Source organism: Martes martes (assembly GCF_963455335.1).
Source record: "Martes martes genome assembly, chromosome: 7".
NCBI classification, from domain to species: domain Eukaryota; kingdom Metazoa; phylum Chordata; class Mammalia; order Carnivora; family Mustelidae; genus Martes; species Martes martes.
The window spans coordinates 6061403-6088058 of NC_137894.1; the positions used below are offsets into that span (position 1 = coordinate 6061403).

Genomic DNA, 26656 nt, shown 5'->3' on the forward strand with positions numbered 1-26656 from the left:
TCTCCCCAAATTTGCTTTCTTGCCTATGGGTGTTTAGTGGGCTTGCCGAAGTGCCCGCTGGCTTTGGAATCAGAGTGCTTGTGGGTTTTTTTTTTTTTTTTTAAGATTTTATTTATTTATTTGACAGAGAGAGAGAGATCACAAGTAGGCAGAGCAACAGGCAGAGAGAAAGGGGGAAGCAGGCTCCCTGCTGAGCAGAGAGCCCCATGTCGGGCTCGATCCCAGGACCCCGGGATCATGACCTGAGCTGAAGGCAGACGCTTAACAACTGAGCCACCCAGGCGCCCCAAGTGCTTGGGTTCTGATCCAGGCCCCCTCCTCACTGCGTGATTTTGAGTGAGAGAGTCAATTTCACACTTGTTACCAGAGCCTTCCTCTTCTCCTCTGTATAACGGCGTAACGATAGTACCAATTTACTGATAGTACCAGGAAGGTGATCAGGAGGATGAAATGAGATGGTACCCTAGGTGTTTAGCCTGGCTCATTTAGAAGTGGTTCTCTCTTCAGAAAAGGAAGAGGAGAGAGATTTTTTTTTTTTTTCTCGGGGATGGAACCTGCCGAAGCTGGGCTTAGCAAACAGGACAGAAAAGGGTCAGCAGGAAGTAAGCTCACTAGAGGAATCTGGAGGAGTCCCTCGATCAGAGGGAGTCCCTCTGTTAGCAGTAGTGATGTAAAGTTCACACCAGCCAGCATCCCTGGCCCCAGCCCAGTGCCTGGTACCCAACCTTGGAGGAGGGGTTCCCAGCTTTCAAGGTCAGTGGGTATTTACTATATTACGCAGTTATCAAGTTCCTTGTGATAAAGCAGGTCTCCCTGGGTTTGGATCCCAGCTGTAGGGTTTTAGGTACACTACTTCACCTCTCTGTGCCTCACTCTCCCCACCAGTAAAAGGGGATAATAACAGGGGCGCCTGGATGGCTCAGTGGGTTAAAGCCTCTGCCTTTGGCTCAGGTCATGATCCCAGGGTCCTGGGATTGAGCCCTGCATCAGGGTCTCTGCTCAGCGGGGAGCCTGCTTCCCCCCCCGCCTCTCTGCCTGCTTGTGATCTGTCTGTCAAATAAATAAATAAGATCTTTAAAAAAGGGGGGGATAATAACAGTACCTCGACTCTAGGGTCAGTGTGAGGATTAATTTAGTTGACTGTGTCAGCCTTTAGAACAGGACGTGGCATCCAGTAAGTGCTGGTTATTACTAAGCCCCAGCCCGGCCCTGGAACAGGACATACAATGAGACACCAGGTCGGTCTGCATGGAAATTTACAGCAGTCGTGGAAGGGGAGAGTTTTCAAAATTCACCATTTGTTACAACTGAGGTACATGCTTTGTAAGAAAGTACACCGTGTTTTCCTTAGGAAGGGGCTTCCGATGAACTTTGTCTTTTGCTGTGTGGGAAGAGAAGTCCAGAAAATTGTGGGAAAATGTATTTGGTTTCTCAGGTATTACCAGCAGGACAGACTTTTCCAGAAGGATGTGAGAGAGTTCCCAGCAAGGGAGAGAGGGAAGGTGGGGGAACTGGGTCCTGGAAACAGGGTAGCTCGGCAGGAAGGGCTCATGCCTCTGGGTCCCCTCCCTCATCAGGAATCTGTGAAGACCATTTCTGTCCTTGCTGAAGATTTTAATTCCAGGTTGAGGGCACCAGACTGGCCTGAATTAGCCTCGTGAGAGGGGCAGGCATCCTCATGGCTATTTCCTGCCATTGAACCTAAGGGGAGGGTTGTTCTCCCAGTGGAGACCAGGCAGACCCAACAAACAGTATCGCCTGGAAATGACATTTGGTTGGGCCAGGGGTCCGTTCTTAGCTTTGTGTGTGTGTGCCATAGACGCCTTCTTAGAATAATGTTTTTAAATGCATAAAACACATAGGATTATAAAAGAAGATAATAAGAAGATAAAAGAAGATAACAAAAGAAGATGACAAAGATAATGAAATATTAGAAAGAATAGGTAATATGTATTTTTTATTTTTTTTTTAAGATTTTATTTATTTGACAGACAGAGATCACAAGTAGGCAGAGAGGCAGGCAGAGAGAGAGAAGGGGAAGCAGGCTCCCCACCGAACAGAGAGCCCGACGAGGGGCTCGATCCCAGGACCCTGAGATCATGACCTGAGCTGAAGGCAGAGGCTTTAACCCACTGAGACACCCAGGTGCCCCATGTATTTTTTAATTAACTCATTAAACGACAAGGTCTGGCAGTGACCCAGTGGCACTGTTAATTTGAAGGGCAGATGAGTGTAAGCAATATTTGGAAAAATCTACAGCAACTGGAATGTGTTATGAAAAGATCTGTGATTGTTACTGGGAGAAAAGTCTCAGGTGCTGCTCCTAGGATTGTGCCTGGTCACCTAATGTCACGACTGAAGGAGAAGCGCAATTGCACTAGGAGATTAGGAGTAATAAAGCAAGCATTTTCCCCACTCAGGGACTCCCTGATTTAAGCTGAGATCCCCTCTCGGCATTTTGCAAAAATGTGAACAGCTGTAAGATTAAGTGAAAACTAACAACAACCAAACAAACCCAACAACAAACAGATTATGATACGGTGGATTTTCAGTTGACTGGATGTATTTTTTTTTCCAAAAGAAAAAAAAATAAACCAAACATTTGTGTGTCTATTAAACATACCTAGAACAGTATATGAAAAATATCTCATACTTAAAAATGAAGGGGAAATGTATGGGAAAATCAAGACTCAGTGCTGCCTGCCCAAGCCTTGGTCTAGGGCTTCTCGCTGCCTCTCTGGGGGCAACAGGAGGAGGCAGGGGAGCGGCCTGGCTATCTGCCCACGCTACCCTCGAAAAATACCGGTCAGGGGCGCCTGGGTGGCTCAGTGGGTTAAAACCTCTGCCTTCAGCTCAGGTCATGGTCTCAGGGTCCTGGGATCGAGTCCTGCATCGGGCTCTCTGCTCAGCAGGGAGCCTGCTTCCTCCTCTCTCTCTGCCTGCCTCTCTGCCTACTTGTGATCTCTCTCTGTCAAATAAATAAATAAAATCTTAAAAAAAAAAAAAGAAAAATACCGAAGTCAGTTTGTCAAATAAGTTCAGGGTGTCCCGACACATGCACAGGCTGGAAGGTGGGGACTGACTTTCAGCGAGGCCAGAATGTGGTCCTTAATCAGCTCTGTGAGCTCAGGTCGACCTCAAATCTCCCTTGACCTTAAATCGGCGCAGCTGCTCTCCGAGCTCCAAGCCTCGGGCTCTTGTTATTCACGAGGGCCTCATTCCTCCGGGTACTTTACAGTCTATGGACCAGGGACCAGCGGGCCCCGAAAGCAGAGCGGCTGCGGCCCCCCTGGAGCAAGAGGAGGGGGATGACCGAAAAGACTGGAAGGCTCCTCGGGCGCTCGGCTGGCGACCGGACCGCAGATTCGGGTTCCCTGAAAGGCAGTATGTTTGGAGCACGGGGCTGGGGGAGGACGCGTCTCCCTTCCAGCTGCGACCCCTTGTCATTCCCACAAACCAATCGGGTGTGAATTAGGATTTCCCTAAACGATGCCCCTCGCTCTCACATCCTCCTCCACCTGCGTTGGGGGTTACGCGCGGCTGGTGGTGCAATTTGGAAACGTGCCTCCGGGTCTGGGACACGTAGGTGAGTAACTTCACAATCACGAGCGTGGAGCCGTTACTTCTGAGAATCTCGGCGTTCCCAGATCTCGATGTGGGGTGAAACGCGGGTTCCGACGCTGCCTTCCTAAGGAGGAATAGGCCAAAAATTGTACACGGACCCTCTGCGACCGCGGCAGGACTCGAACCTGCAATCTTCTGATCCGAAGTCAGACGCCTTATCCATTAGGCCACGCGGCCGCCCGACGCTTAGCTCTCTTTGGACAATCTGAAAAGTATCATTACCGCCCACCGGCTTGCCCGGGACCAATCCATTTGTTCCTTGGGCAGGGGAGGTTGGACTTTGGCTAGCAGGGTACTGCAGGGAGAGCCCACCCGGAAGTCTCCCTCTCCCCCCTACGGGCGGACCGGTCCACTTGCGGCCCTCTTATTGGTCGCGCCGGGAGTCTCCCGCCTGCCTCTCGGGTAGCCGCGGGACGGAGCGGGGAGCAGACGGGAAGTTGCGGCTGCCAGCGAGGCGGACTGGTCGGGTGGAGGCCACACGCCACCCCGAGGCTGCGTAGGCCGTGCGGAGGGAGACGCCGCTCCGTGGGCCTGGGGTGGGGAGCCTCAGCCCGGGAAGCACCGGACGGACCGAGGTTTCCGGCGGGTTCGGCCCGGGGCGGGGAGCGGGGGAGGCCGGGTCGCCGAGCGGCGGTGCGGCCCCTCCCTCTCCAGTCAGGGAGCGAGGCCCGGAGCTGGGCGGAGGCTCGTCCCAGGGCGCACCGCGCGCCGCCGGGCACGGGCACGGGCGGGCGGCCGGGCGCGCGGGGGCCGCCGCCTCCTGCAGGGCGCCCTGGGCCGGCGGGGCCACGGCCCGGGCACGGGTGGGAGCCCCGGGGGCCGGCGACCCGCCCCGCGGGTTCGAATCCGGGGGCTGGCACCCGGCGGCGCTAGGCCCCGGGGCCGCGCCGGTCGCGGAGCCGGCGGCCACCATTTGGCAAGCGTTTGCCGAGGGTCGGGTCTCGCGACTTGTTCGCCCTGAGTCACCCGAACAGCGGTTCCGTGTGACAGATAGAATCCGTAATCCCATTTTACGGAGCAGGAGATTGGGGCCTTAGGGAGCTCGCCCAAGGTCACGCATCTCCTGACAGCCAGCGCCGGGATTCAAACCCGCCGCGTCCTCCTCCGGGACCGTCGCTCTTAACCACTGCCTCCTCCTCCCCCAAGTTCCCTGATGCACCAGCTTGAACCTCAGTGTCCTCAGGAGGGGCGTTGGTGATTCTCGTGGCTGTTGGGGGCTTCCCTGAGAAAATGTCCCTAAAAGCTCCTGGCACGCTGCCTGGGACGCAGTGAGTGCTCGAGGAGTGACGGCTCGTCACGGGACACGTACCGCTCATGTGAGAAATAACACTTGATATCGTCTGTCTCCTTCAGGATTTGTGGGTGGAAGGCAGGCATGGTCAGACCCATTTCACTGACTGGAAAACAGAGACAGGACGTGTCTCCCTCCACGTCTTTCGGCCAGTAAAAGCAGCCAAGCTGGAGCCCAAAGCCAGGTGTCCTGACTCCCAGCGGGGGGCTCCCTGCACCAACCATGAGCCGCCTGCTCTGGAAGAGGGTGGCCGGCGCCACTACCGTCGGGCCAGGGCCAGTTCCAGCTCCGGGGCGCTGGGTCTCCAGCTCCGGCCCCGCCCCCGTCCCCAGCGACGGGCAGCCGCCGTCGCCGCCGCAGCAAGTGCCATCCTCGGAGGGCGGGCAGCTGCGGCACAACCCATTGCACATCCAGATGCTCTCGAGAGGGCTTCACGAGCAAATCTTCGGGCGCGGCGGGGAGACGCCCGGCGAGGCCGCGGTGCGCCGCAGCGTCGAGCACCTGCAGCGGCACGGGCTGTGGGGGCAGCCGGCCACGCCCTTGCCGGACGTGGAGCTGCGCCTGCCGCCCCTCTACGGGGGCAGCCTGGACCAGCACTTCCGCCTCCTGGCCCAGAAGCAGAGCCTGCCCTACCTGGAGGCGGCGAACTCGTTATTGCAGGCCCAGCTGCCCCCCCAGCCCCCGAGCTGGGCCTGGGCGGAGGGCTGGACCCGGTACGGCCCCGCGGGGGAGGCCGTACCCGTGGCCATCCCCGAGGAGCGGGCCCTGGTGTTCGACGTGGAGGTCTGCTTGGCAGAGGGAACTTGCCCCACGTTGGCGGTGGCCATATCCCCCTCGGCCTGGTAAGTAGGGGCTGGGCTCTGGGGACCTTAGCACAGGTGGGGGGGCCCAGCTGAATGGTTCGTCTCAGCGAACGTTTACGGAGGTCCCACTGTGTGCCACCAGAGTGCTCTTGTAGGGACTGCGGATTCGTGGTGAACTAAAGTAGGCTTGACCCCAGGTTTCACAGAGCTTACTTTCTGGTGGGAAGACACAGGCAGTTAACAAACACCCAAGCAAACGGCAGGTGGTGATAGGGGCCATGTGGAGAACGACAGTGGCTTGTACTTGGGATCCTAGGGGAGACCACTCGAGGCCACCTTGATTCGGTGCCTTTCCCCCCTCCCCTAACTGCTTCCTGAGAAGTTAGTCCAAGACATTTGAACAGTGTTTCTGTTTGGGGAGGCTGGTGGTTATCATGGGCTGTCCCAGACAGTACAAAGCATTTAGCATCGCCAGCTGCTCCCTTAAATGCCAGACCAGCTATCCCTACAATGTCGCCAAACACACTCCCACTCAGATGTAGCAACCCCCCCCACCCCTCATTGCCCCCCAGCCTCCCAAACAGGCATTTTGGTTCCCAGAAGGTATATCCAAATTTCTCTCTCTTCTTTTTAAGTAACTTTCTAAGTGCTACCCACGTTTCTTTTTCAAACAATGATGGCAGTCCTGTTTCTCCCCTTTTTTATTCTTCATTCCAGGATTAAAATACTCTTTACAGCCCCAATGCTTTCAGGCATGGCCAGCACAAAAGTTAGCAGTTTCTTTATCCCTATTGGAAGCTACATCTTTGTACAGAAAGCTGCGAAATGTTAAATATGCAGTTGAAAATGGTGAAAACATGGCTAAATAGATAAGGTAGGCATTAATGGCTGAAAAGAGCAAAACCAGATTCCGCATTGATTTAGTCCCAGTTGAGACGAGAATCTCAGTGCTGCTTCCTATGTGACTTGACGGTCCACATAGAGGGAGTACCACCCACCGTTTGAGAAGGTAAAGCAGGCTGTGGTGGCTGAAGGCAAATTAGGAAACCAGTGACAAGAAAGACTTGGTTTTTGATCTCTCAGTCATTTTTGGCCATTTTACCTCAAATCCCCTTTTCTCTCCCTCCTCCTTCCTCTCCCCGTCCTCCCCATCCTCTCATCCTCATTCCATTCTTGCCGGTGGTCCTGGGGGCACTGCTGGGTTTGCGGGGCGGCAGGAGTCCCTGCCGAGGCCTGGGCTCCCGTGGGGGCCTTCCTCCTGGGACCCTGACTAGGGGGGCGGGGAGTACCAGATGGGGCCCCCTCCGAGCAGTCTGCTGTGAACTTGGGCACGTCCCTCCTGTGTGGCTGTGTAACCACAAGTTCCAGGCCAGCCTGAGATTTTGGGGTGGTTTTGGGGGCCTGGGGGGGCAGCCTAGACATCCCCTAGAGCAGCTTCCCAAAGGCTGTGGCTGAGGACTGTGGTCGTCACGCTAGCGGGGACGTCACACAGGTGCCAACATTGATCTGAGTTTCACAGGACAAGTGTAGAGAGTTAACGGCATTGATTTCAACCCTCTTGAATGTGCCACACGTGTTTGCATGTTGGCTGCTTTTTTATCACAGATGTGTAGTAAGGCGGCTCTGCGCAGCTGCAGCCCTGGATCTTGACACCAGTCTGGCCTTTTTGTTGCGCCTAGAGTTCCTGCTGTCACCATAGCCTCAGACATGTGACATTTTCCAGCCTCTTCCAGCCAGGGCTCAGAAGGGGGAGGCGGTTGCGGGCTGCGTCCCTGAGCGTATCGCCACATTTGGTTGTGAGTTAGACTTTAGCAGGTTTAAAACGAGGGGCCACTTTCTGCCGGTTTCCCCCTCCCCTGCGGCAGGCACTGTTGTGTTTGTTGAAGCTGGGGGGGCGGATGGCCCCTGCTGCTCCGGGGCGCCTGCGTGGCTGCAGAGGTCACACGAGGCCTCGTCACTCCTTTGATGCTGAGTGGCTTTGACCCTCTGGCGTCATCTGTGGTTCACAGTGGGCTTTTCCTCTGTGGCCTTGCCATGCCTGGCCTCATGGATCTTGGGCACCCTCCAGCCTTGCCCCGAGTCGGGGTCAGGCGCCCGCAGATGGTGCTCTTCTCTGCCCGGGTGGCCCGGCCCCTCCAGGCCCACGCTTGCCCCCGGCTCTCCTCGGGTGGCTCGGAGAGGCCCGCACCTGCTCCAAGGTGCGTGATGTGCTCTTGGTCCTTCAGAGTCTTTCCAGCCGTTAGATGGTTCATCCTGTACATGTGCAGCATTTGTCTTTTTCTTTTTTCTTTTTTGCCACTTTCAACCAAAAAAAAAAAAAATTCCCACTTTGGATTCTGTTGGAATTGTCTGTCTCCCGTACTAACGTTTTGAACACCTGCTGTGGGTGCTTCCAGACCCGAGGGGTAGACAGTGCTCATAAACAGCACAGACTTTGTGAACCCTGGACCCGACCACCTTGTTGGGGTCCAGGCTGGGTGCCCGCGTGGGACCCCCAGCATGCGGCATTTAGCTCTGTTTTTATCTGTGGAAGGGCGAAGTCAAGGAGCTTTTATGACCTCCCTCCCGCACGCCCCCACCCGCTCTCCGGCTCTGTGAGGGTGGGGAGCACTCCCTGGGCTCGCTCGCGTCCCAGCTGCTAGCGCGGGAGCCGGCTCGCGGCGGTAGGTGTGCGGTGGGTGTCGCGGAGCAGAAGTCGGCCGCCCCTGTGCCCAGCCTGTCTGCCTCTCGCCTCCCTCAGGTATTCTTGGTGCAGCCGGCGGCTGGTGGAAGAGCGTTACTCTTGGACCAGCCAGCTGTCGCCGGCTGACCTCATTCCTCTGGAGGTCCCTGCCAGTGCTGGCGGCCCCACCCGGCGCGGCTGGCAGGAGCAGTTAGTGGTGGGGCACAACGTGTGCTTTGATCGAGCCCATGTCAGGGAGCAGTACCTGATCCAGGTAAGGTTCCTGGGGCCAGGGTAGCTTCTGGCAGGGGGTGGCCTGAGAGCTCTGATCACGGGGGCGAGGGAAGGCGTTGCTTTTCCCGGTCAGCGTCTCTGTCTTGGTAGCCGCTGCAGGGCCTGCCTGTTGACCAGCGCTGCCCCTGGTCCCAGCTGTTCGTTCCCCAGGACTGGCCTGATACAGGGCGGGCGTTGTCAGGGAGTACTGCTACCCCTTCTCTCCGTGTGGTGGTTTAGAGCATAGCGTGGGTCTTTGGAGGCTCTGGGCCGCACAGCCTGGGCTCACATCCTGCCCCCGACAGGGACAAGCAGCATGAGCGCCTTACCGTCCCTGAGCCTCCATTTCCTTATTTGCGAAAAGGGGGCGCTAGCAGAAGCCACCTGGCAGGGTTGCTGGGGCAGGTGGCCGGGGGGGGGGGGTGGGGTGGGTGGGTGGGTGTTGTTGAACGATGCATCCTTACAGCCAGCCCAGCAGAGAGGTGGGCCTGGTGAGGGTAGCCTTGTTGACCTGAACAGGGCTATAGAGCTCGTGAGTGGCAGGGCTGGGGTGGGGGGCCGAGCCTGGAGCTCAGAAGGCCTCGATCTGGCCCCTCTGTTCCCAAGGCAGCCCTCGAAGCTGTGGCTGGACGCTGGGAAGGACCCGTGTGTTGGGGTTGAGCCGGGCCTGCCCCTTGGAGGGTGGGATGTGGGAGGGCGAGCCTGTCCCTGCCCGAGGGCTAAGCGTGAGCAAGCACGAGGAGAGTCTTAAGCGTTGGGAGGTCGTGTGATAGGAGGAGGCTGGGGTGGGGCTGGTGGGGTGATACCCCTGAAGCGGTGCCGAGTGGCCTCAGCTCCAGTCCCCCCCGCCCCCCACAGGGCTCCCGCATGCGCTTCCTGGACACCATGAGCATGCACATGGCCATCTCGGGGCTCAGCGGTTTCCAGCGCAGTCTGTGGATGGCAGCCAAGCAGGGCAAGCGCAAGGCCCAGCACGCCACGCAGCGAGGCCAGAAGGCCCCCCGCAAAGCCGGTGGCCCAGCGGTGAGCGCTCAACTGCCGGAGGCCGGAGTGGGCTGCCTGGGACTGTCTCACCAGCCTGCCTGCCTGTCCTGAGGCTGATCTGTATTCCTCACTCTGGCCCCCCCAGATCTCGTCCTGGGACTGGCTGGACATCAGCAGTGTCAATAATCTGGCAGACGTGCATGGCCTCTATGTGGGGGGGCCCCCCTTAGAGAAGGAGCCTCGAGAGCTGTTTGTCAAGGGTAGCATGAAGGACATCCGTGAGAACTTCCAGGTACGGTGCTGGTGAGGGGCTCTGGGGGGCCGGGCCGTGGCAGCCCCTAGCTGACCCCAGGGAGTATGGCTGCCCAACCTGACCCTGAGACCCGGCGATGGCAGTGGGATGGCTGCCCACCCAGCGCCTTCCTGTCACCTGTGCCAGGACCTGATGCAGTACTGTGCCCAGGACGTGTGGGCCACCTATGAGGTTTTCCAGCAGCAGCTACCGCTCTTCTTGGAGAGGTGAGGGGGGGCCCCCGGTGGGAACCCTTGGGGGTCAGTAGAGTGCCAGTACCTGGGTCCTCTGTCAAAAGGTCTCCCTCAGCCTGTGGACCTTAGCTTTTCCGCATTGAAAGAATGGAGCCATTCAGTGGAGTGGGGGCCTCTGGGTCCTGGACTCTGGGTTTCTGTGGAGGCCCTGGAGGGGAGGGCGGAGGGCTGTGGCGGAGCTTCCGGTGTGTGGTTCCGTCTGATGGAGCACCTCTCCGTGCCCAGACCCTGAGCCCAGGGCTTCACATCTGTCTTGGTCATGTTTGGTAGTGAGTCACTCATACAGTGTGGCCAGTCACAAGTGTCACCTAGACTTCGTTTGAATCAAATGGCCTGCCTCATTCGGTGGCCCTTGGGCAGGTCAGTTGGTTTCTCGGAGTCTGTGTGTCTGTAAAGCACACACAAATAATGCTTGCCCATCCCCGTGGTGAGGCTTGTCTGTTCGTCTGTCATCTAGCACAGTGCCGGGTGCTGAGGCTTGACATAGGAGAAGGCATCTGTTTCCACTTTTGCCTGTAACTGTAACGAGGATTATCCCGTGAGGATGGGATGATAATGTATCCATTTGATAGAGAAAGGAACTGTCTGTCAGGGGAAGTAACTTACCTAGCATCTCAGGGTTCCAGAGTCTTCGAGCTGGGCTTGAGACCTGGTCTGGCATCAGAGCTACACCGCCTGGGTGGTCAGGTTGAGGCTCGCCAGACTGGCTCAGGGACTGGGCCCACGCCTTGCTTTCTGGGGCCATTTTTGACCGCCGTGGTGTTTTCCCCCACCCCCAGGTGCCCCCACCCAGTGACTCTGGCTGGCATGCTGGAGATGGGGGTCTCCTACCTGCCCGTGAACCACAACTGGGAGCGGTACCTGGCAGAGGCGCAGAGCACGTACGAGGAGCTCCAGCGGGAGATGAAGAAGTCGCTGATGGACCTGGCCAACGACGCCTGCCAGCTGCTCTCAGGACAGAGGTAGGCAGGCCTTGGGAGGGCAGGATCTAGGTGAGTACGGATGGGCTGGGCCTTACACCGCCCGGGTGTACTCGCTCTGCAGGTACAAGGAAGACCCCTGGCTCTGGGACCTGGAGTGGGACCTGCAAGAGTTTAAGCAGAAGAAGGCAAAGAAGGTGAAGAGGAAGGAGCCAACTGCAGCCAGCAAGTTGCCCATCGAGGGGGCTGGGGCCCCTGGGGAGCCCGAGGATCAGGAAGGTGGGGAGCATGGGCGGGAGGTGGGGCAGGGATGGTCCCTGGGAAGGTCCTGGGACCCAGGGGACCTCTGAAAGGGGTCATCCGGCCTTCCAGAGATGAGTAGGCTGGGCAGGTCTTCCGGAGAGACCCTTCCGCGGGTCCTGATGGTCCTGCCCACCCTCTGCAGACCCCGGCCCCCCCAGTGAGGAGGAGGAGGTTCAGCGAGATGGCATGGCTCGTGCCTGCTTGGAGCGCTTGAAGGGGACTGCAGAGGTCTTGCCCAAGCGGCCCCAGCACCTTCCTGGACACCCTGGGTGAGCCGCAGCCCCTCATGTGTCCAGAGTCTACACTTCTCCTCCCATGAGACTCCCTTTGCCTGGGCCCCAGCGCCAGGGTGGTGTTTGCGGGGAACCCTTACTGACCTGCTGCCATTCGTTCTGTCTTCTAGTCACTTGCTCATTCTGACCCCTGGCTCGCTGGTCTCATTCAATGCAAGTGCACTGAGCCCCTGCTGAATGCTGGGCCCACTGCAGCCGCTTGGGGTGCAGATAGGAACGGTTCCTTTCTAGGAGCTGCTTCTCCCTAGGAGGAGCTGGGCACGAAAACCAACCTGTGCAGCTGGTCTTTATATTCCTGATGAGAAGGAAGAGTGAACAGTGTCGAGGCAGTACCTAACTCTGCCTGGAGAAATCAGGGAAGACTTCCTTGAGGAGGGGATTTTTATTTGAGCCTCATAGACAGGCAGAGATGAGAAAATAGGGGCAACCAGGGTGAATAGCAGGGTCTGTTCACAACTTAAGGGAGGTCTAAGTTGTGCACAACCTTTGGGTTTGCCGTGGTGAATAGCATGTGAGAGGTGGGGCTCTGAAAGCCTGGTGTGTCCCTGGAACAGCAATGGGGCAGATCTGTCTTCTCGGGCCAGTTACCATGTATGGAATGGAGGTTGGGAAGGAGCCCAGTGCTGGGCCACACTTACGGACCTTGGTTTCTGACTAGTCTGGTAGGCCTGACCTAGGATCTTCCTTTTCAGATATGTGAATTATTCTAGGGGACTTCCTGGGGGTCATGGGTGTACCCCCAGAGGGAGGGGACTGTGACTCTAGGCTGAAGTCACTAGAAAGCCTCAGGGCTTTGAAGGGTGGGTGTGGTCGTGGGAGAGGGAGCCTGGCTTGTGGTTCTGTGCTGTCCTCCCCACACCGTGGTGACACTGCTCTCCTCGGGTGGGGCACAGGTGGTACCGGAAGCTTTGTCCCCGGCTAGATGACCCCACGTGGACCCCGGGCCCCAGCCTCCTCAGCCTGCAGATGCGGGTCACTCCAAAACTCATGGCAATGACCTGGGATGGCTTCCCTCTGCACTGCTCGGAGCGGCATGGCTGGGGGTACCTGGTGCCCGGGCGGCGGGACAACCTGGCCCAGGCGCCCGTGGAAGCCGCCCCGGCCCCGGCTGGGGTGGCCTGCCCCTACAGGTGAGACTCAGGAAAGGAAAAGGTGGAGTCTGGGGACCCCTTCACTTTGCCGGAGGACCCAAGCCTGGCCCAGGCCAGCGGGAAGAGCTGGGGTGCGAGGGTCTGGGTGTGAGTCCTCTTTTCCATGGCTGCCCTTTCCTTGGGCGGTAGGAGCCCTGCAGGGGCATGGAAGCCTGAGGCCCTGCCCTCGGGTCCAGTGGCACAGCTGCCTTCCCAGGAGCGTGCAGCGAGGGGCTGTCGGGAGCAGCAGGGGAGGTGGGCTGTTTCTCTTTTCTGTGCAGAGTTTATCAAGCACGAGTTCCACTCTGTGATCATAAAGCTTTCGGGGTGCCCCGCGTTGGCTCGCAGGCAGCCGCGTGAGATCGAGTGGTTAGCCCCACGGTAGAGTTGGCAGAACAGAGGCCTAGGGAAGTCCCTGGACTTGTCTGAGATCCCGAGTCCTGAGCTTTGGACAGGCAGGTGTTGGGGACAAGCCGTGGCACTCGACGCGGCCCAAGTTGGGAGGCCCGGCTCTGCAGGACAGCCCGAGTCACCTGCAGGGCCCTGGGGACAAAAGGGGCCTGGGGTCCCGAGAGTGAGGCTGCTCGGCTCCCAGAGTTTTCCCAGGGGAGGCGGCCGCTGCGAGCTGGGAGCTTAGATTGGGGTCAGACCAGGCCTCGCACCCTCGCCTGCCACCGGTGTGTTGTGTTTTACTTGCGATTTGTCACTCCGTCTGAAAACCAGGGAGAGTGCTGTCCCGCTTTGCCTCAGCGCTGGTTCTGAGGCCTGAGCAAAGGGAGTTGCGGAAGGCCCTAGCGAGCCGCCCGCCCGGGCTCCCGGTAATCAGAGGCCGCTGCTCTTCTCTGCCCAGAGCCATCGAGTCCCTGTACAGGAAGCACTGTCTTGAGCAGGGGAGGCAGCAGCCGGAGCCGCAGCAGGCAGGCCTGGCGGAGGAGTTCCTGCTCGCTGACGGCAGCGCCATGTGGCACACGGTGAGGGCAGCTCTGAAGTCTCTGCTCCCTCCCGAGGACAGCGGCCTTCTGGGTGGGGGCGGCACCCTGGGGGCACCGGGTGGCTGGCCCCAGGCCGGCCCCCTGTTCACTTCCTCGGCACCTGGGCCCATCCAGGTGGAAGAACTGGGCTGCCTGGAACCGGAGGCCGAAGCGGAGGTGGAGGCCAGGGCAGAGCGCTGCGGAGTGGCTGTCCCCGCTCAGCCCCCGGCTCTGGTGAGCGGGCTTCTGGGCTGGGGTTGTCTGGGTGGGCGCTCGGCGGGCTCTGGGTGGTGCTCTTGTGCCCCAGTAGCTCTCCCCCTTGCCAGAGCGTTCCCAAGGTCCCGGGGGGGTGGCGACACACTGCCTCGCCCGTGGGTGGCCCCGTGCTTCTTAGAGGCCGAGGAGGGAGCCTGAGGCTGGTGGCCATCCTGCCGTTTCTCGGCGCACCGTCGGCTGCCTCAGGCCCTTCTCCCATGCTCTGGCCCTCGCCGAATGCAGGTGCTGAGCAGGGCCTCATCTAGGTGTGTGGCCCCCACAGACTGCCCCTGGTGGCCCCAAAGCCAGCCAGCCAGCTTATCACCATGGCAACGGACCTTACAACGACGTGGATGTCCCCGGCTGCTGGTTCTTCAAGCTGCCTCACAAGGTGTGTGTCCTGATTCACGCCTGTCCTATGCTGCCCTCACCGTGCCTCGGCACCCAGGTCCCTGGAGTGACTCAGCCCGGAAGCGCCCTAGCGCAGGAGCGACACGCGTGGTGGGGCAGGGCATGGTCCCAGACAGTGCCCCATCTCTTGGAGTCTCTGCCTCCTGAAAGTTGGGTGGCGAGGGGCATGGTGGTATGATTAAATGACGGGGGCTCTCAGGTGTCTGGCATGTGTGTCACACGATGGGTGCTGTTGTCCCATGGTGGTTGGTTACCTGGGTCAGCCTTGATCCTGAAGCAGCTGATCTGCCGTTTTTCTTTTTTTTAAGCTTTTATTTATTTGACAAAGAGCACAAGCATGAGGAGTGGTAGACAGAGGGAGAGGGGGAAGCAGGCTCCCTGCAGAGGGGGGGTAGCCTGATGCGGGGTTCAGTCGTGGGACCCTGGGATCATGACCAGAGCCGAAGGCAGAAGCTCAACTGACTGAGCCACGCAGGGTCCGCTGATCTTCCTGCTGAGGGAGCCTCAGGAGGCCACGAGGAGACTGAGCCTTCGGCCTGTGCCTGTGTCACTCACCTCAGCTCATCTCACGGAGGCATTTTATCCCTCACGTCAGTGCACGAAGTGTGGATACAGTACATGAGATATTTTGAGGGAATACAGATACGCGTAACTTTTATTACAGTTCATTGTTACACTTTTTTTAATGATTTTTAAAATTTTTATTTTGAAGATTTTATTTATTTGACAGATCACAGGCAGAGAGGCAGGCAGAGAGAGAGAGGCAGGCAGAGAGCCTGATGGGGGCCTTGATCCCAGGACCCTGAGATCATGACCTGAGCTGAAGGCAGAGGCTCAACCCACTGAGCCGCCCAGGCGCCCTCTTGTTACATTTCTGTTTTATTAGATATTTCTATGACAATTTCACCATGTGTTGTTTATCGTAGTTTTTTTTTTTTTTTTTTTTAAGATCTTATTTATTTGACAGCGTGTGCATACACACTCACACAAGCAGGGGGAGCAGCAGAGGGAGAGCAGAGCAGGCTCTCTGCTGAGCAGGGAGCCTGATGCAGGGTTCAATCCCGGGACCCTGGTGATCATGACTTGAGCCAAAGGCAGGCACTTAACAGCTGAGCCACCTAGGCATCCCTGTCATAGTTTTATCATAAATACGTACGTGTAGGAAAAAAGCACGTATGGGTCCGCGCTCTGCAGTTTGGGGCATCTGCTGGGGACCTTGGATCGTATGTACCTTCCCCCACCCCAGACAAGGGGGCAGCTGCCTGGTGGAGGGAGCCAGCATTTGTATCTCCGTGGTTGTGCGCGTGTGTGCGCGCGCGCGTGTGCGCACACGCACCTGTGTTGCATTTGGGGATTTCCCCAGACTGGTTTGCTTGGGGTTCTGGGCTCAGGGGTCAGAGCTGAGGTGCACAGGGGGTTCCTTAGTCAGGGCTGTGCCACTAGCTTCCAAGAGCCCCTGCTTCCTTTGCCCTTTTCAGGATGGCAGCAGCTGCAACGTGGGCAGCCCCTTTGCCAAGGACTTCTTGCCCAAAATGGAGGATGGCACCCTGCAGGCCGGCCCAGGAGGTGCCAGTGGGCCCCGTGCCTTGGAAATCAACAAAATGATTTCTTTCTGGAGGAATGCCCATAAACGAATCAGGTGGGCCGCCGTGGGAGGGTGGAAATGTCTTCTGTGCCCCTGGCCAGGTTACGGCAGCCCTGGGGTCCCCTTCTCCCATCTCCCACCCAGGCTCCCCCCCCCGCCCCCCTGTGCTGCACTGGAGGGACAACCCAGCGAAGTCTTGAGGCTTGGCTTCTTGTGGTTGGGGTGCCGTGTGACTGCGGGCAGGCCCCTTTCCTTCCTAGCCTCAGCGTTTATGTAGAAAGTGGGGTGGTTGGGCCTGGATGGCGGAGCTGCTGGAGCCCTGGATGTGGCTGAGGGGCATGGAGGGCAGCTGGCCTGTGAGCTGGGACCCGAGGCTGACAGCGGCAGGGGTCTCCGCCGCAGGGCTGGCTGCCAGAAGGCTGCTGCTGTGGCCGCTGAGGTCTGCCCCAAGCGTGGCCGAGGTGCTCATGGCAGGGCCGAGGTCAGACTCCTCACAGACACTCTAGGGCAGGGCAGAAGCCATCTGGGAGGCCTGGCCGGTTCTCAGATGGCCTATGCTCCTGGATGAGAGATCTTAGGGCCCCAGGCCTTGGTTGTGCCACGGCCTCCCGAATGGTCAGTGGGGAGAGGGTGAGGCCTGGCCAGGAGGGGGCGCGGTGGCCCCGAGCTGGATTCTGCTCCTCTTGGCTTTCCTGAGCCTCAGTCCTGTCCCCGCAGTTCCCAGATGGTGGTGTGGCTGCCCAGGTCGGCTCTGCCCCGTGCTGTGACCAGGTATGGCCTGCCAAGTGGTTGAGGGGACAGGAGAACTGAGTGGGGGAGGACCTCAGCAAGCTGCCGAGACTCACGTTCCCCCCCACCCTACCAGGCATCCCGACTACGATGAGGAAGGCCGCTACGGGGCCATCTTGCCTCAGGTGGTGACCGCCGGCACCATCACGCGCCGGGCTGTGGAGCCCACCTGGCTCACTGCCAGCAACGCCCGGGTATGTGTGCGCTGCCCTGGGGTCTCTGTGCTGCCTCTCCTGGGTTCCTTAGGAACTGGGTACAGAGGGTTTTCAGGGAGGAGCCCGAAAAGGAACCTAAGTTCTGGGGCAGTCGGGACCCCAGTTCCGATCTAGCTCTGCCGCTCTGTGGTTCCTTCACGAACTAGATCGGAGCCGCGCCTCGTAGTCAGACGTGGACGAGGCGTGATGCGCACCGCTGCGGGGGGGCGGAGGCGGGGCCGGTGTCTGCCTGTCCCCCTGCGCTGCTGCTCGGCGGCCGTCCTGGTAACCCCTGGGGGTGGAGCGGGGGCGCCGCGCTGGGCATTACCGAAAGCACCCGGTCAGGAAAGGCCCGGCACTCAGTCGAGCCTGGCTCCAGGAACGGGCCGGGGGGAGGCGTCTCCCTGGGGTGTCTGGGGAGGGCCTGACCTCCCTCTTCCGCAGCCTGACCGAGTAGGCAGTGAGCTGAAGGCCATGGTGCAGGCCCCACCTGGCTACGTGCTCGTGGGCGCCGACGTGGACTCGCAGGAGCTGTGGATCGCCGCTGTGCTCGGAGATGCCCACTTCGCGGGCATGCACGGTGAGAGGGGCCGGGCCGGAGCCGAGGCGGCCGCGGGGCTGACAGAGCGCCTCCGGGCCGCCTTTCTCACGCCTGGCTCCCCGCCCCCCTCCCCAGGCTGCACGGCCTTTGGCTGGATGACGCTGCAGGGCAGGAAGAGCAGGGGCACCGACCTGCACAGTAAGACCGCGGCGACCGTGGGCATCAGCCGGGAGCATGCCAAGATCTTCAACTACGGCCGCATCTACGGGGCGGGGCAGCCCTTCGCCGAGCGCCTGCTGATGCAGTTCAACCACCGGCTCACCCGGCAGGAGGCAGCCGAGAAGGCCCAGCAGATGTACGCGGTCACCAAGGGCCTTCGCCGGTGAGGGCCCCTCCCCCATCCGCGCCCCCCCCCCCCCCCCCAGGGCCTTAGGCCTCCTCTGCTCCCTTTCACCGCCCTCGTCACGTCTCGCTTTCCCCGTGGCCTGAACCCTCTCTCCGCTCCTCTCCCTCCAGCCCTCTGACCTGGCTCCAGGATGGCTGGCCCGGGGGTTGTGACATTTGCTTATTGAGTCACTTGAAGCAGTTGTCCTCCGTTAGGCTGGACTTCAGTGTTGCAGCCCCGTGGGGTCCGGGAGCGAGTGGGGGCGGGGCGGGGCCGTGGGCCTTGCCAGGGGGCAGCGGGGGAGCCCTGGGGACTTCGGACGGGCTTTGCTCCAGGAGGCTGCGGTTTGTTCCCTCTGGCCGTGCCGCCTCGTGTGCGCAGGGCCTTACTGGGTCCCCGGGAGGGCCTTGAAGACAAGGTGAGGTGAGGGAGGAGAGGGACAGGTCCGCCTTCCACAGGTACCATGTCCAGGGGCCACATTTAACGAGCGGGGCTCCTCCTGGGAGGCTACAGGGCGAGCAGGTGATGGTGTAGGGGTGAGCACGTGAGCGCGTGACCACCAGGGAGGGGTACAGCTCGCACTGTGGGGACTGTGCGATGAGGACGGATGAGGTCGGGCCTTAGTCGTGGAGACCTTTGAAGGGGACACGTGGGAGTCTGGCCTGAGGGCGCAGGCGGTGGGGAAGCCCCAGGGCAGCGTGGAGGTGAGTGACGGGCATCCGGAGCCGTCAGGGTCAGGCCTGGTGGGGTCTGAGGCCGCACCGGAGCTGGGAGTCGGGGGCAGTGGGAACGGAGGGGGTCGGTCTGACTTGGCTATGCGTTGTCTTCTCTACATGTCCTTCTCCCTTCAAGGAGTATCCCATTTCCTACCATCCCTCCCTTCCGGGGTCACAGCCCTTGTGTCTCCTGCACTAAAGCATGACGCTCAGTGGTCACTGGGCGGTCCGGTGTCTGCAGCACGAGGACAGTGGTAACCGTGCTGGCTCCCGGGTTGGCATCTGTCCTTTACTGGGCTTCCATGGTGTAGCCCACAGCGGCCTGGGTTCCCGTCTGGGCTTCACCTCTTCTTGGCAAGTTACTTAACCCCTCTCAGCCTGTTGCCCCTCTGATGTAGAGCCCAGGGGCACAGGCCTGGGTGTCCCGTGAGTACTGCAGCCCCGGGCCAGGTACCCAGGAGGCCCTCCCACGGGAATGATGGTGGGGACCCTGCCCCCAGGTACCGGCTGTCGGACGAGGGTGAGTGGCTCGTGAGGGAGTTGGACCTCCCTGTGGACAGGACCGAAGACGGCTGGGTTTCCCTGCAGGATCTGCGCAAGATCCAGAGAGAAGCTTCAAGGAAGTGAGAACCTTCTGTGTCCTAAGGAGGGAGGGCGGGTCCGGGCTCGCCTGGGAGAGCTGGGACACTTAGTTTTAGCTCAGAGATGCTGAAAGGCAAAGCTTGCCTTTTGTGTGTGTGTCCCCAGGTCACGCTGGAAGAAGTGGGAGGTGGTTGCCGAACGAGCGTGGACGGGGGGCACGGAGTCCGAGATGTTCAATAAACTGGAGAGCATTGCCATGTCTGACACCCCGTGTACCCCAGTGCTGGGCTGCCGCATCAGCCGGGCCCTGGAGCCCTCGGCTGTCCAGGGGGAGGTAGTGCGAGGTCCTCGGAGCCTGGGGAGAGGGGTCACAGGGAGGGGCAGGGCTCCCGTACCACCTCCTCCCCACAGCGAGCCGGTATCTGGCTGAACCCCTCTGACTTGTGCCCCCTTCCCCCCAGTTTATGACCAGCCGTGTGAACTGGGTGGTGCAGAGCTCTGCTGTGGACTATCTACACCTCATGCTCGTGGCCATGAGGTGGCTGTTTGAGGAGTTTGCCATCGACGGGCGCTTCTGCATCAGCATCCACGATGAGGTCCGCTACCTGGTGCGAGAGGAGGACCGCTACCGCGCGGCTCTGGCCCTGCAGATCACCAACCTCCTGACCAGGTACGCGGGGCAGGGGCCGCTCGCATCTCCCTAGGAACGAAGGTCCTAAAAAGACCAGCCTCAGCTTGTAAGTGGGATTTCTTGGGTTTGAAAAGACCATAAACCCAGACTAGATGACGGAGGTAGTGAGGAGGTCGGGGAGGTGTTCCATGAGTAGCTGCCATCGTGGCCTTCTCTAGACACAGACCTTTGTTTTAAAAATCAAATGACAGCTTTTCTCAGTTCATGCAAAATTGAGAGGTTTTTCTTTTATCCATATGTTTCCTTAAGTACTAGAAGTTTATGATTCCTCGTTCACAATGTTTTCTGGTGGTAGTCTGAAACTCCGACGTGGCTTAAAAAACATTTTCTATATTGAGCTGTATTTCCTTGTAGTGAGATTCCTAGTTTACGTGGTTGATTTCAGTAATTACAGTTCCGTAACGGTCTGCCATTCAGAACTAGTTTGGGAAGCAGATCTCCTAATGGGTGGATAATGTAGACAGTACTTAACACTCCACGGCCCTCTCCATCCGCCCCTGGGGCGGTTGTACCTAACAGCTCACAGTGAACTTCGGGGGGAGGAGAGGCATGTTCCGAACCCCTAACTGCGCGGTGGTCTGCGGGGGGAGGGCCGGGTCTGAGAGGGGACCGGTCTCTTGCAGGTGCATGTTTGCCTACAAGCTGGGTCTCAATGACCTGCCCCAGTCCGTCGCCTTTTTCAGCACAGTCGATATTGACCGGTGCCTCAGGAAGGAAGTGACCATGGATTGTAAAACCCCTTCCAATCCAACTGGGATGGAAAGGAGATACGGGATTCCCCAGGGTGAGCTGCACCCCGCCCCGGTGGGCACGCGCAGAGTGTAGGCGGCTGGAGCCCGCCGCTGTCTGGGTGCGGGCGGGTCCGGGGAGGGCGTGCCCGGGACCCCCAGGGAACGTGTTCGCGGCACATGAAGGAAGAAACCAGAACTCAAAATATTTCCTCTTTAACCACAGAGAAATATATTTTAAGATGCCTTGTACAAGGTCAAAGTGCATTTTTAGGTGAAAAGTGTGCTTTGAATACCAAACAGAAATATATATTTAAAAAGAAAATAAGCTTATATATACAGAAAGAAAACGGGCACTCCCCAGCGGCACCTTCCGTCCCCGGCGGTTGCTCTGCCTTCCTCCTCCCTCCTCGCTGGCTCCCGGGCACCGCCAACCGCGGGCTCTGTCTTCCAGGTGAAGCGCTGGATATTTACCAGATAATTGAACTCACCAAAGGCTCCTTGGAACCGTGAAGCCGGCCTGGACCGCAGCTCTGCCTGCAGACCCCGAATTTGCTCCCGTGGAGTTCCGTCGGGGCGGCGCAGGCTCCCACACTCAGGCTCGCGCTGGGCTGCTTGCCAAAGGGCTCGCGGGAGGCCCGCCCTCGCCCTCGCCAGCAGCAGGAGCCGCCGAGACGGCTGCCCCCGAGGGAAGGTGCGGCGGAGTCCGGTGGGTTCGGAGCCAAGATGCCACCGGTGGTGCAGGCTGTAGGACACGGGGCACTGTCGCTTGTTGGGTAAAAAGGAAGCAGAAGCCCCAAAGTTCACGTTAACTCAGGCATTTCATTTCTTTTTTCCTTTTCTTCTTGGCTGGTTCTTTGTTCTGTCCCTCGTGCTCTGATGCAGTGCCCTAGCGGGGGAGAGAAGTAATGCTCAAATGTGATAAGCCTGCTCAGAGGCCGTGGAAATAAAACAAAAATCCTTTATCTTCTCATCAAAGCCTGTGGTAGTCCTGCTTTCTCCCCTTCCCACTCCGAGGAGGTGTTTCTGGCTGTGGAAGAACGGGGAGGCCTGCCATGGGGCCGAGCAGCCAGCGCGGAGGCCCTTCCGCAGGGCAGAGGCAGGGGGCGAGAGGACAGGTGCCTCCGTGCTCTCCCCGAGCCCCCTGCCCGCCTGGGGACGGGCATGAGGCCAGGCGCATTACCGCCTGGGGGGCGATCGTCTGAAGAACACAGCTTCGCGCTCTCCGAGAGGCCAGCAACGTGAACTTCCACCTTAGACACACCTGAGCTGTGGCAGCCCCGGGGAGCTCCCTGGGGTCAGGTCTACAGACGCACAACGAAAGGGCACAGGAGGCCGGGGGACCTGGAAGAAACCGCATCCGAGCCAGGCAGAGAGGTTTTACCAACTGGTTGCTGAGCCGCAACCCTGGGGCTAGTCACCTTCCAGGGGGGTAGAAGGTCACGCGGAAGACCCACGGTGAGAACTTGTGTCCTCACCCCCGTTCCAGAAAGGTGTGTCCCACCTGTGTGCCAATATGGGGGACTCCGTGTGGTCTGAAATCCGCAGCCCTTACTGTCGGCCGTGCCCGCCTTAGCTTTTCCTCTGGGGGGGGGGGGGGCTCCCCGCCCTCCTGGGCTGCTCCTGGCGAGGCTGCCCACAACCAGTTAGGAGGCGGCCGGCGTCCCGCGCTCTGGTCGGAAGCAGGCACTGACCTCTTCGGGTTCGTCCGCCTCATCATCCCGGAGAACCATGTCCAGGATGTTCCCTTTGATCTTAAAGTCTCGCGAGGTGCTGAGCTTCATGTGCTGCATCAGGTTCACCTAGGACAGAACCGGGCTGTGGGCACATTCTCCTCCGGCCAGAACAGGCCCCGTCGGGGACGGCCTTAACGACCCTTCGGTTCCTCCTTAAAGCACGCACCCCCACTGGCCTTTTCCCAGAGTTCCCGAGTGATGGCTGAACTCGGGCCATCAGACCACGAGGAGCAAAAGGAGAAGGGTTCTAGTTTCTTCCCCACCGCTCTGTGTTGCTTCAGTCTTCCAGGGCCCCTCCCAGGTCGGCGGGAACAGTGTCCTACCTTGGACTTCTTTGAAAGGTGGATGAGGAATTTTTCATACTGTTCAATGGCAAAGATGAGATTAGGGATTGGCTTGGTTTCTCGAAGAACTCTGGCCTACAGGGCAAAGAAGGGAAGAGCCGAGTTTCAGGTTGAGAGGTTTCTGCAGCGGTCCGCGGCCCGACTGCGCTGGAGCGCGGCCCGACAAAGCTAGTCCGCCTTCCAATCAAATGCAGGATTCCTTAGGTTTTGGTAACCTACGATTTCTGGCAGTTAATCTCGTCACAGCATGGGAAAGAGCACTGAATCCTCCCGCTGAACTCCCTCGGTATTTACGGTTTTGTAGACTGGCTGAAAGAAGGGCCACTTGTAGAAATCTGGTTGCGTCCCTGACCTGACTGATACCCCAACACCGGGAGCTCATTCTGCACTGGCTCTTTCTGGTCTACATGACCTTTTCACTGCTGGGATTCTATTGCTCCCAGTCGGACTCGGAATTTGTAGGTCCTTCCAAACAAACTATGCGCATTGGTATGTGTGTGTGTGTTTTTTTAATTTAATAAAGGCCACGAATGAGGATTTGGGGGGAAAAAAAAAACAGGCACATTACCTTGGAGGTAATTCTGTATCTGAACATTAAACTTTTATTTTTCTCAGGCCTGTGTCCTAGAGTATGACGCACTATCAAACCCACTTAACCAGTCCACTTGGTAGGCATCTCGGTTTTTTCAGGACTTGCTTTTACAAACAACACCGCTAGGACCCTCCTGTACGCGGGCTTCTAGCCTCCACTCCTGGCAAGCACAACTGTGGGAAAGGGCATGAGTGGGGGCGGAGCTCCTGAAATTCGGCAGTTGCCTCTGATGCTGCAGACAGGACCTTTGCCAGTGGGGACCTTTCCCCACTGGGCAGCGTCCTAGAGCGATCCTGTCCCTGCCCCTTTCATGTCCTTCCGGGAGCACCATCTGGGCTCATTAACTTTCCTAAAACAACTCCTTCCCAATGAGAATCCTAAACCATTGTCGTTTTTAAAGAAAAAGCTTAGGATTTTTGAGTGCTTCCTAAATAAAATGTGTGGCTTTTGGTTCAGAGGAAAAAGACGCTCCCTCTGCACACAACAGGCCGAGCAGCAGCCCCCCCACACGTTTCAGTAAGAGCGTTGACGAGCTACAAAGCACACAGCCCGCAGCTGACCCATCTACACTGGCCAGTCTAGGACTCGGTACCTCGAGTTGTTTAACCACTGCCACCGCCACGACTAAGCGCAGGGCATTTTTATCCCCCGCAGGAATCGCTACCCATTTCTGCAGGCTCCCCTGGCTCTGGACAACCACTAATGTATGTTCCATCTTTCCAGATCTGCCTGTCCCGGACCTGCCCTATAAATGGAATCCCGCCGCACGTGGGCTCCCGGGGAACGGCTTCCGTCCCCGCATGCTGTCCCAGCTCCCCAGCGCCTCTGTGTTTGCGAGCGGCGGCTGCTTACCATGGCTGTGGCAACGGCGGCCGCTTTCCCCTTCTTCTCTCCTGAACATTTCAGGCTCTGACTCTTCTTGTTCTAAACACACAGAAACAGATTCTCATCGTCGGGGATGCTGGTGGTAACTTCCTAAGAAGGTGATTACGGCAGAATGGGGGGGGCCTCGTGAGGGGACCAAGTCTGGGCGAAGAGAGAACCAGCGGCAGATGCTGGAAAACGGGGAACATTTTGGGACACTTTATGATCCTCAGGTATTTTGGGGGTCTTGTTGGGAAGTTTACAATCTTGCTCTTAGAACTGGCACATGGAAGTGAAGGAAAGACTGACTGTTCTTACACCGGGCCAGCCAAGAGGATGGTGACAATGGGGACCGTCAGGATGGTGGCAGGAATTGGGATTTCCCCACTCGGCAGCTGGCTCCAAGGGTTTCCATGGAGGAGAGGAAGCCGGAGAGGCAGCTCCCAGGGCCTTCCGTCTTTCCACTTAGGGGCAGACCGCAGACATGTCTCATGGGCCATGTGGTTACGAGCTTGAGAAGGGTTTAAAGGTTAGAGAACACTTGCCTGTGTTGTCAGTATTGCAGAATAAAGAGCTCCTGGGCACAGAATAAAGGGAACCGAGGCTAAGGCGGCAGAGAGTACAGACCAGCACCCCACATGAGCTACACAAAACACAGGCACTTCTACCTGAAGGGATGTTCTGTGCTTGCTAGGGATGAACACGCCTGCCCCACGCGACAAGAGAATGAGAAACAGAGACCTGAAAATGGCGAGAACCGTACCACTGGAACCATGGGAGGAGGAGTCCATGTGGCCTGTTCTGGAAACTTAAGAAATGGCAGGGACTCTAGAGGGGCTGGTGTGAAGAAGTCTGCTTTTAGCCTTGGAACACAGGGTAGAGGGCGAGGCCCTCTGAAGAGAGGGGCAGGGAGGCGGCCACAGACAGAACTCTGCTGAACTCCTTACATCAGTCCCTGTCCACTGCCCATTCCTGGTGATTCAGGAGGACTAAAATCCCAGCCGGAGGAGGCATCTTTTATATTTTTTTATTTTTAAAGATTTCACTTATTTGTCAGAGAGAGCACAAGCAGGGGGAGTGGCAGGCAGAGGGAGAGACAGATTCCCCGCTGAGCAGGGAGCCCGATGTGGGACCCAGTCATGGGACTCTGGGATCATGACCTGAGCTGAAGGCGGACGCTTAACCCACTGAGCCCCGCAGGTGCCCCAAGAAGTACGAAGAGGCACAGCTCGGAGCAGGACGCTAAGGGGTTTGCAGTATTGGTTTTCGTTGCTTGTGGCCCACTGACAGAGACCCAAGGCTGCGGGGGAAAAAAAAGAAGGGGCTTTAAGAGAATAAAGAGCTCTCTGAATCATGTGGGAAATGCAATCCTGGTTTCTGGCTAGGAGCTGGACTTAATGGAACCAGAGGCTTTTTGCCCAAGGTTGCTCACAAAGCACGTCTCCCCGTCAGAGGAGAACGTCTGGTTGTGGATCAGCCAACCCGTCAGTACCGGGTGCGGCTGGGGAGAGCAGCCTGAGAATTCGCGAACTGGTTTCTGTGTAATTGAGGGGGGAACAGTCTAGGAGAAGCCTGGAGACTCACAGCAGACAGTGCTTGCGAATGGGCTGAGAAACACGAACGAACGCAAGGCCCTCCAGTAGCTCACACGCCCACCAGTGTCAGCGGGCCCTGGAGCAGGCGCTGGCCAAATCCAGCCCCTGCTTGTCTCGTCCGAGCTGTCACCGCGGCGGCAAGCGGCCTCTACCTGCCCCTCTGTCGCGACGGCAGAGGCGGGCAGCGTAACCGACCACAGCCCGCAACGTTTACTCTCTGGCCTTATAGAGAAAACGTTTGCTGACCCCTGCTGTGGGGTCAGACTACCTGGTTCTCAGGCTCTGGACTGGCTCTGTTCTTTGCATTCGCCTCTCCTCCTTTCCCGTCGCTTACACGGGGCAACTACCGGTCACGAGGCGCAGTGAGGAGGAGTGAGGGGCTGAGGGAGAGAAGCCTGACCTGACGCCAGGCCAGGGGCCTAGAGAGCCCGGTGAGGGTCCCCCGCGTGTTCGCCGCTCTGGTGAAATGAACATGGTCTTATAGCACTGCTTCCCAAGCTGTTCTCTTTGGACGGCTATTCTGCCAAACGGCACTTGTTATTTAAAAAAGAAAAAAAAGTTCTTGAACTTGAGAAGCACACTGAACGTATTTAATTAGCATGGGACCTCTCAGCAACTTCACTGTGCTCATGGGTACCGTGAATCTCTAAGATGAGAAACATGTACACGTACTTGCGCAGATTCCTCCTTTCCGAGGACCGCATCAGTCTGTACAGTGAACCCTGTGAAACGGGGCCTTCCTGGAGACAGGGAACTCCAAACCTGACCGAGGAGAGGAGGAATATATCCCCTATTCAGACAGGAGACGGGTCTGACAGGATGGCACCTACGTGAACATTTCTGAGCAA

The 26656-nt window shown here is 58.4% G+C and overlaps 2 protein-coding genes across 3 annotated transcripts in view; one reads left to right on the plus strand and one right to left on the minus strand.

Annotated features, from left to right (window-relative positions):
• Positions 1-4034: 4034 nt before the first annotated feature.
• Positions 4035-21655, plus strand: POLG (DNA polymerase gamma, catalytic subunit). 2 transcript variants are annotated; one of them, XM_080808081.1, is made up of 23 exons: positions 4035-4199; positions 4978-5757; positions 8459-8654; positions 9512-9676; positions 9783-9929; positions 10077-10156; positions 10963-11145; positions 11228-11382; positions 11549-11675; positions 12593-12829; positions 13680-13800; positions 13936-14034; positions 14339-14446; positions 15945-16105; positions 16769-16822; positions 16917-17034; positions 17479-17614; positions 17711-17957; positions 19177-19299; positions 19424-19592; positions 19720-19928; positions 20573-20733; positions 21132-21655. In XM_080808081.1, exons 2-23 carry the CDS (start codon positions 5138-5140, stop codon positions 21188-21190), a joined length of 3675 nt encoding a protein of 1224 aa, XP_080664207.1. In that variant the 5' UTR covers positions 4035-4199; positions 4978-5137; the 3' UTR covers positions 21191-21655. The 2 variants fall into 2 exon arrangements, with proteins under 2 accessions (XP_080664207.1, XP_080664208.1); XM_080808082.1 differs by lacking the exons at positions 4035-4199; positions 4978-5757 and adding an exon at positions 6470-6592.
• The window catches only part of FANCI (FA complementation group I), an 82087-nt gene continuing 76319 nt past the window's right edge, over positions 20889-26656 (minus strand). Inside the window, exons 35-38 of the mRNA XM_080808080.1 lie at positions 24202-24273; positions 22737-22832; positions 22372-22479; positions 20889-21566 (exon numbers count right to left, since the gene is read on the minus strand). Of these exons, the coding sequence (XP_080664206.1) occupies positions 21486-21566; positions 22372-22479; positions 22737-22832; positions 24202-24273 (357 nt within the window). The 3' untranslated portion in view covers positions 20889-21485. The remainder of the gene's footprint in view (positions 21567-22371; positions 22480-22736; positions 22833-24201; positions 24274-26656) is intronic.

What these genes read in the sequence shown, in the direction of transcription:
- POLG (XM_080808081.1), top strand. Translation starts at nt 5,138, where the DNA reads ATGAGCCGCCTGCTCTGGAAGAGGGTGGCCGGCGCCACTACCGTCGGG. An exon ending in TCACTGCCAGCAACGCCCGG is followed by an intron (nt 17,035 to 17,478) that starts GTATGTGTGCGC and finishes CCTCTTCCGCAG; the next exon opens with CCTGACCGAGTAGGCAGTGA. An exon ending in CCTCGGCTGTCCAGGGGGAG is followed by an intron (nt 19,593 to 19,719) that starts GTAGTGCGAGGT and finishes CCTTCCCCCCAG; the next exon opens with TTTATGACCAGCCGTGTGAA.